The sequence below is a fragment of the Mustelus asterias genome, chromosome 15 (genome assembly GCF_964213995.1).
Source record: "Mustelus asterias chromosome 15, sMusAst1.hap1.1, whole genome shotgun sequence".
NCBI classification, from domain to species: domain Eukaryota; kingdom Metazoa; phylum Chordata; class Chondrichthyes; order Carcharhiniformes; family Triakidae; genus Mustelus; species Mustelus asterias.
In genome coordinates this window covers 41,350,772-41,363,899 of record NC_135815.1, presented here as the reverse complement: position 1 = coordinate 41,363,899, position 13,128 = coordinate 41,350,772, and the positions used below count along the sequence as shown (strand labels likewise).

At 43.4% G+C, this 13,128-nt stretch overlaps 1 protein-coding gene across 1 annotated transcript in view; it reads left to right on the top strand.

The window, feature by feature from the left end:
* The window catches only part of vash2 (vasohibin 2), a 146,730-nt gene that overhangs the window by 78,763 nt on the left and 54,839 nt on the right, over positions 1–13,128 (top strand). The window contains exons 5-6 of the mRNA XM_078230553.1: positions 5,383–5,764; positions 11,217–11,332. Coding sequence (XP_078086679.1) covers positions 5,383–5,764; positions 11,217–11,332 — 498 coding nt within the window. The remainder of the gene's footprint in view (positions 1–5,382; positions 5,765–11,216; positions 11,333–13,128) is intronic.

Here is a 13,128-nt window from a genome sequence, read left to right as displayed (position 1 = left end):
TTGCAACTGAAGTAACCTTATTGCCGGATGATCACAGGATCCTAACTAATTTTGCAAAACACTTTTCTTCATCCTCAGTCCCCTCAATAGAGCCCTATAGCCCACAATGATTAACCTTCTGTATCTTTTAAACCCCTTCGTGCCATTTCCTTCTGACTCCTCTGCAAATGGTGAACATTGAGTCAACATCCCAGAGTACTTGAGGAAATGGCCTTAGAAATAATGGATGCATTATCATGGCCATCTTCCAAGATTCTATAGACTCTGGGATAGTTCTTACAGATTTGGAGGGTAGCTAATGTAACCCCACTATTTAACAAGGGAGCTGGAGAGAAAACAGGGACTTGTAGACCAGTCAGCCTGATGCCAGTAGTGGGGAAAATTCTACAGCCCTTTATCATGGATTTTATAGCAGAATACTTGGAAAACAGTGTTAGAATCAGACAGGGTCAGCATGGATTTACAAAAGAGAAATCATGCTTGACAAATCCACTGGAATTCTTTGAAGATGTAACTAGTAGAGTTGACGAGGGAGAACTAGTGGATGTGGTTTATTTGGACTTTCAGAAGGTTTTGTACAAAATCCCACAAGAGAGTTAGCATGTAAAGTTAAAGCACATGGAATTGGGGTATTGTATTGAGATGGATAGAAAACTGGTTGGCAGACAGAAAACAAAGAGTAGGAACAAATAGGTCTTTTTCCAAATGGCAGGCAGTGACTAGTGGGGTACTGCAGGGATCTAGGACCCCAGCTATTCACTATATATATTAATGATTTAGATGAGCGAACTAAATGCAATATCTCCAAATTTGCAGATGGCACAAAGCTGGGTGGGAGGGTGAGCTGCGAGGAGGATGCAGAGATGCTTCAGTATGATTTTAACAAGCTGAATGACTGGGTAAATGCATGGCAGATACAGTATAATTTGGATAAATATGAGATCCACTTTGGTAGCAAAAACAGGAAGACAGATTATTATATGAATGGCTATAACTTGAGAGAGGGGATTATGCAATGAAACGTGGGTGTCCTTGTACACCAGTCACTGATGGTATGCATGCAGGTGTAGCAGACAGTAAAAAAAGGCAAAATTATATATTGGCCTTTATAGCGAGAGTATTCAAGTGCAGGAGCAGGGATGTCTTGCTGCAATTATACAGGGCCTTGATGAGGCCACACCTGGAATATTGTGTGCAGCTTTGGTCCCCTTATCTGAGGAAGGATGTTCCTGCTATAGAGCGAGTGCAATGAAGGGTTACCAGGCTGATTCCCTTGGACGATGGGACTGACATATGAGGAGAGATTGAGTCAGTTATAATTATATTCACTGGGGTTCAGCGAATATAGGTATTAACTGGTATTTGCCCAGTTGCGGGGAGGGGAACCTGCCATGTTGAGAGCACATAAAGCCAACCCTTTCAGGGTTGTTTGCAGCCTTCTGGGGGAGAGGGGTGGAGCATGTCCCTCATTGTCCTTCATGAGCTCCCCTCCCCCAGGGATCTCATAGAAACCCAAGAAGGATGTTCCCTATGGGATGGGAGTCCAGAACCAGGGGTCACAGTCTAAGGATACAGGGTAAACCTTTTAGGACTGAGATGAGAAATTTCTTCACCCAGAGAGTGGTAAGCCTGTGGAATTCGCTACCACAGAAAGCAGTTGAGGCCAAAACATTGTACATTTTCAAGAAGGAGTTAGATATAGCACTTCATCAAAGGATATGGGGGGAAAGTGGGATCAGGCTATTGAATTGGATGATCAGCTATGATCATAATGAATGGCGGTGCAGGCTTGAAGGGCCGAATGGCCTACTCCTGCTCCTAATTTATATGTTTCTATCAAAGATGTGTTCACAGGGCATAGACACTTGCCAGAAAGGAACCCACCCTGACCCCAGAAAATCCAGTGGCTTTAGTAATGGAGATTCACGACAGGCAAGCCCTTGTACTTATGTAAGAATTATGGACCTATGGATGGTGGGTCCCATAATATTCATTTAACTTACTATTTTGCTACACTAATGAAAACTTCACAATTGAAGGTATGCTGCCTTTGGTTCTAAGAAGTGGTCCGAAACATTGAACTGAGAGTTATTGTTAGAACTCCAACATGTCCAAACTAACATTAGTGAATAGTGAAAATATTATTTTATGGCATGTAGGGAAAATACATAGAGGGACATAGATAAGCTGCAGAGCTGGGCTGAGAGGTGGCAAATGGAGTTCAATGCAGAAAAGTGTGAGGTGATTCACTTTGGAAGGAGTAACAGGAATACAGAGTACTGGGCTAATGGTAAGATACTTGGTAGTGTGGATGAACAGAGAGATCTCGGTGTGCATGTGCATAGATCCCTGAAAGTTGGCACCCAGGTTGATAGGGTTGTTAAGAAGGCGTACGGAGTGTTAGCTTTTATTGGTAGAGGGATTGAGTTTCGGAGCCAGGAGATCATGTTGCAGCTGTACAAAACTCTGGTGCGGCCGCACTTGGAGTATTGCGTACAGCTCTGGTCGCTGCATTATAGGAAGATGTGGCAGCATTGGAAAGGGTGCAGAGGAGATTTACCAGGGTGTTGCCTGGTATGGTGGGAAGGTCTTATGAGGAAAGGCTGAGGGACTTGGGGTTGTTTTCGTTAGAGAGAAGAAGGTTAAGAGGTGACTTAATAGAGGCATACAAGATGATCAGAGGATTAGACAGGGTGGGTAGTGAGAGCCTTTTTCCTCGGATGGCGACGAGGGGATGAGGGGACATAGCTTTAAATTGAGGGGTGATAGATATAGGACAGATGTCAGAGGTAGGTTCTTCACTCAGAGAGTAGTAAGGGCGTAGAATGCCCTGCCTGCAGCAGTAGTGGACTCGTCAACATTAAGGGCATTTAAATGGTCATTGGATAAACATATGGATGATATTGGAATAGTGTAGGTTAGATGGGCTTTAGATTGGTTTCACTGGTCGGCGCAACATCGAGGGCCAAAGGGCCTGTACTGCGCTGTAATGTTCTATGTTCTATGTTCTACCAGGGATACTGTTATAGGGAGGCAGCAACCCCATAGGGGAATGCTGGGAAATTACAGGTTAATTGAAAAGGAATATGGTATATCAATTGAATCGAAAGCTTTCTCCTCTAACACTACTTTCATGCAGTTGCAGAGAGGGGCAGATCCCTGAGGAACAAACTGATTGTTCAGACAGTTCAGCTCCACCAGGCAAAGCAGAAATATTAAAATTTGGCAGGCTCACTCGACTGACCTCAAAAACACATTGAGACACAATGGGGCAAGTCTAGTCAACAGAAGGAAGCTTCTGAGGAATGAACAGAAATGCTTACGGTGTCTTGGTCAGGGGGAACAGATTGAGTTACAGACGCTAGACGTGGAATTGCTTTTTTTTAAATTTGGAAATTATGCCACTTGTACCATGTCCAAAAAAGCACAGCAAGTCTGGCAGTAACTGTGGAGAGAGAAATAGAGTTAAGGTTTGGAGTCCAATATGACTCTTCTTCGGAACTGGAGAGAGGTAGAAATGTTAACTTACTTACTATAACTTTGTTGAACAGACCCTGAATTAAGTTCTGAGTATCTGTCAAAGAATCAGTTAGATGTTGGTGAAAATAATGTAATGAAAATACTAATAGCCTTACGCTGGAGCGAAATAGTGGTATGGTTAATTGATAAGCAGATTAAAGGTATGGATGGACGAGGATTACTTTATCTATACCTTGAATTGAAAATGCAGATGTTGCTTTCAAAACTGACTTTCTTACTAGTTGCTGGAAGTTTCCTAATTGAACTGCACACAAGGTAAAAGCAACCTTTCCCAACACACTGTTCAAGAAACTGGTGTTGAAGCAAAAATTCTTAGTGATGCTTTCAGTTAAAACACAGCAATAAATTCAAACTGGAACCAAAGCATAACAGAGAAGAACTGTAATGATTTGAAGTGATGACCTTGGGGTGGATGATTAATGGGACATGTTAGCAATTCACCATGGCAATAACTCCCATGGGATGTAGACAGTATTTCACCTCAGGAATAAATGCCAAAAGAAACATTCCTCACTATGACTGACTTTCAAATGTTTTGTCCTTATTTTGTTGCTTTTCTTCCCTCTGCATCTCCAGAAGGTTTTAGATTCTTGAATTTCTTAAATGGTCATTCTTCATGTGTGAACTTAGACAGTGAGGGCGTATTTAACAGAGGTGTCAAGGGTCTTGCTTGCCAGTTGGCGAACCAGCGAGAGCCCCCTGTTGCCTCTTTTTGGGAAGGCCTACTGTATGAAGAGCCATTCAGGCACTTATCTCGGCAGCAGTGGATCTTCTTCCCCGGGATTAAGGAGCCTCGATGTAGAAGTCCCCTGAGAACTGCTGGCCAATCAGAGGCTTAGGATCACTGATGGACTCAGGTGGATGAATGTGGGCGTGGTGGGGGGGGATGGAGGTGGTATGCAGGGGATAATGGGAAGGGATATCAACAACAAGGACAGGAAGGTGGCTCTTAGCACCCCCCTCCTGTTCCCCCCCGTTCCCTCCCAACCTCGCCACATGAACCCGCCCTTCCCAATGCTGAGTCCCATGATCTGGTGCTGAGTGCCTGACAATGAGGGACATGCCCCCCCCACCTCCCCCAGAAGACCGCAAACAACCCCAAAAGCTTTATGTGCATTACACATAGACGGTTCCTCCCCCCCCGCCCCCCCGTAACTGGGCTAATACCATCATCAGCGTGGTGAGACCCTTATGCGGGTATTAATTACCTCCTAAGAGTTTGTTTTAGTTGATTCTAGGGCGGGAAGACTGTCGATGGGTCTTCTCACCAAGGACTTAATCGGGGCAGTGTTGGGAAAGTGGCAGGGTCCCCTCCCACCACCCCTCCCACCTGCTTACATGTCCCTTCCTCACCAGGGTAGCGGGGAGCATAAAAATCTGCCCTGGATGTGGGAAGACTGTCGGTCCATGGACCGGATAGAGGAATTACTTCTGACTCCAATGCTGTCCTCATCTGTTGTCCCCACAGGGTACTCGCCAGGCAAAGTCACTTGATAGCTGTGAGAAGCAAAAAGTCTGGATAAGTGACTTTTTCTTTCCTTATGAGAGTGAGAACCATTGTGAGAGAGTGTGACTGCTCTCCAAGATCATCTGACACAGCACAGAGCAGCAGTGTATTGAATATTCTTTGACGTGTTTTAGTTTTGGTTAAGTTCATCCAAAGTTTCCACCATACATAACCTACAATTGAATTATTCAGTCAAGTCATTAATACTGCATTTTGTTATTTATTATCACAATGATCTCAATATTTCCTTTAATATAAATAGCTGTGCTGAGCCATGTGTGTATTTTAAAATATCGGTTTTAAATATTTATTTGAAGCCTTAATACAATCATCAGATACCTTACAAATGGACTGGCAGCCGTAGAACGTTTCCCAATCAGCTTTAAAACCCAGTTCTCAGGGAACTACTTTCACCATGTCGTGCTTGGCATCTATTACAATGGTCGCTATGGTACACTGGGCATGAGCAGGAGAGAGGACTTGATGGACAAGCCCTTGGCCTTTCGAACTCTCAGTGACCTGTTTTTCGAATTTGAAGACTCTTACAGCAAGTATCTGCACACTGTGAAAAAAGTGAAGATTGGCTTGTACGTATCGCATGACCCGCACAGTTTTCAGCAGATCGAGTGGAAGCATTTGGTTCTAAACACGGGAAGGATGAGCAGGGAAGAGACGAGGAAAGAATTGGAAAAGCACGCTCGAGAGATGAGAATGAAGGTAATTGTGCCCTGGTTGAGATTCCGTCATAGAAGACCCTGACAGACATTGGGTGGAATCTTGTGTTCTCCCCCTGTGGTGGGTTGGGTGGTGGGCAAGTGCATTTAATTGGATGAGAAGGTGCTGTGTGGGGACCACCTTCCCACCACCACCTTGATTAATCCAGGGTGTGAAGGCCCTTGGATCGGCGATCAAGGTCTCAGGGAATAGGCCGAGTAGGGCAGGGAGGTCTGAAGGTCATCGGGCCTTAAGGGGAGGATGCCCCTAGTCAGAAGGGGGCTTCTGATGAAGCTGCCACCCATCCTTCCCGCTTGAGATCTAAATTTCTTTATTTTTGGGTTTCCTCCATGGATTTCCAATCTGCTCGTCAGTCTAAAAATTGAGGCTGGGTGCAAAATGACCCTTTAGTGGCCATTAATTGGCCACTAAGGGCCTCAACTGGGGCAAGGACAGGCTTCCATTCTGAGGCATAAAACCCAACCCAGTGTAAATTTGCTGCAAAGTTGGGTGGGCAAGAACCCACAGGGAATCCCATTTGTACAATTTCACCCCCCCCCCCGCCTAAAATCCCACCGGGTTTGGGGGAGCATAACATTCTGGCCTCACTTTCCCAGAATTGATAATTCATCCAAGTCCTTAAGTTCAGGAACTAAAGTTTTCACACAGTCAGACATAGAGATAAATGAAAAGTAGATTGATTGGTTTGGGAGGGGGAGCCATATGGCTTAATTTTTAGCACTTTCTGGGTACCCTGAAAGCATTGTTACATTGAGAAACAGCCTCAACCTATAACCAGGCTGGTGCCAATTCTATCTGTGTACACATACACTCATTCTTGTAGAAATACCAAGTGACTGTGATATTTTGGAGAATTCGGAAAGGCTTTTGATAAAGTGACACACAAAAGACTTGTGAGCAAAGTTAGAGCTCATGGGATAAAAGGAACATTAGCAGCATGGACACAAAATTGGCCGACTGACAGGAAACAGAGTTTTGGTTAATGGATGTTTTTCAGAGTGGAGAAAGTTTCATAAGGCAGTTCCTCGGGGTCGGTGTTAAGGTCCCTGCTCTTCCTGATATATATTAATGACCTAGACCTTGCTGTAAAGGTCACAGTTTCAAAACTTGCAGATGATACAAAACTTGGGAGCATTATGAACAGTGAGGACGATAGTGCAGAACTTCAAAAGGACACAGGCATTTTAGTGGAATGGACGGACAAGTGTCAGATGCAAATTAATGCAGGGAAGTGTGAAGTGATTCATTTTGGTAGGAAGAATGCAGAGAGACAATACAAAATAAAGGGCACAATTGTAAAGAGGATGCAGGAGCAGAGGGATCTGGGTGTACATGTGCATAAATCATTGAAGGTGGCAGGAGAGAGAGCAATTAATAAAACATACAACATTTTAGGTTTTATTAAAAGGGATACAGAGTACCAAAGCAAGGAGGTTATGCTAAACTTGTATAAAATACTGGTTCAGCCTGAATTGGAGTATTTTATCTTGTCTGGGTGCTACATTTTAGGAATGATGTGAAGGCATTAGCGAGTGCAGAAAATATTCACAAAGATAGCCCCAAGAAAGAGGAACTTTAGTTTTGTAGTTTCATTGGCAAAGTTGGAACTGACCTCCTTGGTGAAGAAAAGGTTGTGAGGAGATTCGATAGAGAGTGACAAAATCATAAGGGGTCTGGACAGAGCAGACAGGAAAAAATTATTCCTATTGTGGAAGGATCGAGAACCAGATTTTAAGATAATTGACAAAAGAAGCAATGGAAACATGAGGAGAAGTCTTTTGTTGCAGCGAATGGTTGGTTTCTGGAATGTACTGCTCGAGAGTATGGTGGAGGCAGGGTCAATTGCAGCATTTAAGAAGGAATTGGATTATTGCTTGAGGTGGAAAAATGTGCAGGGCGACGGGGAGAAGACTGGGAGTGGCTTCTTTGGCAAGCCAGTGCAGGCAAGTCTCTGCTTAATCATTCTGTAATTCTGTGATAAACAATGAAGATTTTGAGTTTAATGGATCTATATTGTACTGTATTTTTGATTTTCCACGGTGCTTTTTTTTAAAGAGTGGAATATTTTCAATGCAATCTGTATGTATGTCAGGTAACACATTAGATTGTAGCGATGTATTTATAATAGTGCTAAGGGGGCAGTAGGCCTTAGGGAAAGAACACCTCAAAAAGCTGTAAAGATACAAGATGGATGGGGCTGTTCCTATTACTGATTATGAAAGACAGAATTGCCTATGGGATCGTCTGTCACTTGGGAAAATCGCAAATGGACTGACTTGTCCAGATGGTTTCACTGTAACAAGGTAGAAGTGTTTTGAAGATCTGTCCATATTTCATTTTATACAAATGTTAAAACAGCTTCAAAGTAATGTAAACCTGGCTAAGATTCATTGAATTTTATCACAAAAGGGGAAGAAAGTTAATTTTTAATTTATATAAATAGAACTGTGATGGCTTGCAGTCAACTTCCCTCCCAGTAATATTTTCACATATTCCCCAGACTCTCAGACTGTTACATTTCATTTACTTTCAAGCCATTAACCTCTCAAAGAATTTGATTGTTTTCACTGCTCTTTCTAAAAATCTCAAAGCTGTTTTAATACCATGGGCAGGGTTTCCTGCGCCTCCCGCTGTGGTGGTGGAGGTGGCCTGCCATTGGTTGGCGGCGGGATATTCAGGTCCCACCGTTGTCAATGGGGTTTCCTGTTTTATGCAGCTTCCAGAGGATCCCGCCGGCGGGAGCAGCCGGAAAATTTCAGCCCATATGTATACATTTTCCTGCATTTAACCCCGTCGTGTATTTGCATGAATTTTATTGGCCTATTGAAGCTCTGTTGTGATGATGCATTCATGAATTCACTGGAAGTGATTTAACAAGCTGAGTGCGGGAATCAGACATAGAAGATGCAGCTATGTAAGAGAAGACACATCATTAAATAAAGCTCCCTTGTTTGTGTCCCGAATCTCCAATATACAACAAACCCCCTCAACAATTGTAAGATTATTGCACAGTTGCCAATATGATGAAGCATTTGTTGTGTTTGTTGTAGTTTTAACTAGAACAATTTTACTAGTATCCCAGTATGTAATTTTACAGTTGCAGGTCTTCCACAGATGATTTTTTTTTAGTTTAAGGAAAAGGAATAAATTGTTCTAAACTTAAGTTGAATTGAATGCCGTACTTGTGTCTTTGACCAAGTATTTTTTTGCTAAGGCACTTGGAGGCAAATTGCTACGGCAGTAGGAGTCAAATCTGCACACTATTGTAAAATACATCCTGATGACTGGTGGATTGTATCAAACAGCAATTCCCTTTGGACTATTCACAATAGGCAGAGTACAGACCCTACTCAACCACCCTGGGTCCAACATTCAAAATGATTCTGCGATTGGACAGCACTTACTTAACAATCCCAATTGTGCTAAGAATTAAACTACAACCAGTTCAAAATTATCAGTTGGGCCCACTTGCACTTGCTAGAAGCTATCTATCTTCATGGGCAGGATCCTATCCTCTGTAAGCAAAAGTAATATGTCCAGGCATTGCACTTCTTTTCAGCTAAACAATAGCTTCAGGGACAACTGTTCCCTGGGGCATTCCCTATGGCAACGCCGCAACCAATCAGAGTTGAATTTAAACAAATGTTTGGGAATAATTGTTGCTTGGTGCATTCTCCTTGGCAACATTTTGTGATTCTTTCCTGATGAGTGCAAGATGATAAATTTCAACAGCATGTCCCTTTTTACAGCACGTTCTGTACTACCAAGCAGCTGTTATTTCCATACTCGCTTAGACTAGATAGGTGCTGGTCTCAACCACGGAGCTTTGTTGAATTAGCTAATTTCAGGACATTACAATGAACCTTCTCATTCCTCAGTCAGAGAAAATTCTCAAAACGTTTTATACCTATTTATCAGAGTGCTCTGTGTCTGAGTGAAAAGTAGCTATGCTACATAATCGCTCCTCTTAATTCAAGGTTACCTAATTCAAATTAACGGATAATTCAGTGTTTTTGTGTTAATTCCAAAGGAACATAGAATCCTACAGTGCAGAAGGAGGTCAGTCAGCCCATCGAGTCTGCACCGACTCTCTGAAAGAGCATCTTACCCAGGCCCTCTCCCCCTGCCTTATCCCTGTAACCCTGCACATTTACCATGGCTAACCCACCTAACCTTTACATCTTTGGACACTAGGGGGCAATTTAGCATGGCCAATCCATCTAATCCGTATGTCTTTGGATTGTGGGAGGAAACTGGAGCACCCAGACAAAACCCACGGAGCCACGGGGAGAATGTGCAAACTCCACACAGACAGGCACCCAAGGCCAGAATGGAACCCAGGTCCCTGGCGCTGTGAGGCAGCAGTGTTAACCACTGTGCCATCGTGCCGCCCCTGAGATAGGGCAGCACGGTGGCATTGTGGTTAGCATTACTGCCTCACGGCGCCAGGGACCCAGGTTTGATTCCCAGCTTGGGTCACTGCCTGTGTGGAGTTTGCACATTCTCCCCTTGTCTGAGTTTCCTGTGAAACTTGTGTGAGTTTCCTCTGGATGCTCCGGTTTCCTCCCACCGTCCAAAGATGTGCAAGTTAGGTGGATTGGCCATGCTAAATTGCCCCTTAGTGTCAGGGGGACTAGCTAGGGTAAATGCATGGGGTTATGGGAATAGGGCTTGTGGGGGGATTGTGGTCAATGCAGACTGGCTGCATGGCCTCCTTCTGCACTGTAGGATCCTATGATTCTATGATTTCAAAATGTGGGGTAATTATTTTTATTCCAAACAACTTTGAGTTATCAGTGGAATGTATTACTCTTCTTCACTCGTAATCTGCCACAGCACAGTGCAGCCCAAAGCTCCATCACTTTGCATCCCCACATTCAAACTGATACCTTTCAGCCGCTGTTTTTGCTTCTTATTAACGCTAATGCCCTCCGGGAGTAACTGCTGCCTGAGCAATGGAAGAATCTTTGGCTGCAACTAATCTTCTCCCATCAGAGATATGACACATTTCAAAGAGAATGCATGCAATTTTGTAAGGACATGAAGCCAAGCTTTGGAAGTATCTTTTCAATAGTCAGATATGAATTGTTATAATTTAGGCAAAATGGGGCCTGGATTGTCACATTACACTGGGGTGTATGACTGAGAAGAGATTATTTGCCCTGAGGATTGTATTTTTCTCTGCTGCTGGTATTCCGAATGTTTACAGCATTACAGAATTTGGGGGGAAAAAAGCTCCTCTTACTCGACATCTTTTTATAGATGAGACGGGGATGTTTATTGTTTATGAATCAAACCGGCATTAAAAGCTGTATTGTCTGTTGCCTTGATGAAACCATTCTACATGCAATAGCCAAGCTATCCCACAAGGACACTCGACATTAAATTGAGCATTAATATTCTTGTTCTTATTTGATTTCTCATTTGGAACTAGATTATAAAAACCTCAGGATCCCAGTCTCCAGTTAAGGAACGGCAGAGGGGAAAATCCTTATCACCGCGCCGTCGACAGTTGAGCCCTCAGAGACGACTTAACCGAAGAGATAAATCGTAAGTCATTTGCTTTTCGATGATGGGTCTTATCTGAGATGGACCAATTCTGGTAATGGAATTACACATTCTTTCATAATATTACATATCAACACCAAATAGTCTGCAGTGCCAATTTTTACAGGTATTGTTGTATGCAGCAGAATTTTGAGTCTTCCTTTATCTTCCAGCTGTTCCTATAGTTAATTTAGTCCAGAGATAGTTTAATTAAGTAATGTGTGCAAATATTGTAGTGTGTTGTTTTAGAGTAATAAGTCTCACAACGCCAGGTTAAAGTCCAACAGGCTTATTTGGAATCTCAAGCTTCCGGAGCGCTGCACCTTCATCAGGTGAGTCACAGTAAGAAGTCTCACGACACCAGGTTAAAGTCCAACAGGTTTATTTGGAATCACAGGCTTCCGGAGCTCTGCTCCTTCATCAGGTGAGTGATGAAGGAGCAGTGTTCCAAAAGCTCGTGATTCCAAATAAACGTCTTAGCATAATGATTAATAATCATTTGTTCACCATTCTGTGTTTGCTGTCCCATAATATCACAATGTCTGGCAAGCCACTGTTTTTCTATTCAAAAATGCATAATTCACTGCCAAAGTCAGTGCTCAGTGTGCATTGCTAGATAGATAAAGACTTTGAGGATACAAGTTTTATTCAATCAGCTACATTGCTTGAAGTTGCCATTGCAGCTTTGAGCTGCGTAGAGCCAGTGCCACTCACTGGAGCAGCACCTCAGCAATCCTAATGATCTGTTGGAGGGTAGATTGCTCTGTTAACCTGCAAACCCATTTGAACACTGGTATCCACAGTCATGGTGGCTGCTGTATGGACTTCCATTCCAGCCTTCAGATGTTTGTTGGCTGCTGTTTATGTTGCAATGGAAACTAAAACATCATCCATCAGATGCTGCATCCTGGGTTGGTTGGTTCCACCAGTGTGTTGATGGAGTTGGCCACCACATCCACGCTGGAACGGTTGGACTCCAAACTCAGCTCAAAGCTCTTTGTCAATTTGGTGTTGGACTCTGACTTCAACTGCCGGCTTTCTGGCAGATGTCTCAATGCCCAGGCATTTTGGTGTGTGCTTTCTCTGCAGCATGATCCCCTGAAGTCCTCATCCAGGTCATCTGCTGCAGAAGTCGGGTGGGACATTGCCTTCCAGTGAGCTGCGGCCTGCACTATCCTTGCCCATACCAAAGCTGCAGCGGACCTGTGTTCAGTGTTTTACCGCAAATCCAATATCAACGCTGTTCTCTAAGTTATGCGCAGTGTTATATCTAAACTGGTGGCTGAGTGTCAGATTGTGTGATGGTATATCTTCACCATTGCTGTCTTCTTGTTCTTCCTCCAGTGCCTGAGCAGTTTACAGATTTCAGGTATCTGAGAGGAAAAAGGAACGAGGGTCAGATTGTTTGGGGAGGCAGTGGCATAATGGTATTAGCAATGGACTAGTAACCCAGAGATCCAGGCTAATGCTCTGGGTACCTGGGTTCGAATCCCACAATGGCAGATGGTGAAATTTGAATCCAGTAAAAATCTGGAATTAAATGTTTAATGGTGACCATGAAACCATTGTCAATTGTTGATTTAAAAAAAACACATCTTAAGGGATGAAAATCTGCTATCCCCACCTGGTCTACATGTGACTCCAAACCCACAGCAATGTGGTTGCCCCTCAAGGGCTATTAGGGATGGGCAATAAATGCTGGTCCAGCTGGTGGTGCCTACATCCCATAAAAAGAATGACAAAAAGCTGATTGGGGAGTAATGAAGGTACACCATCAGCAGCTTGTAAATCAACAGAAT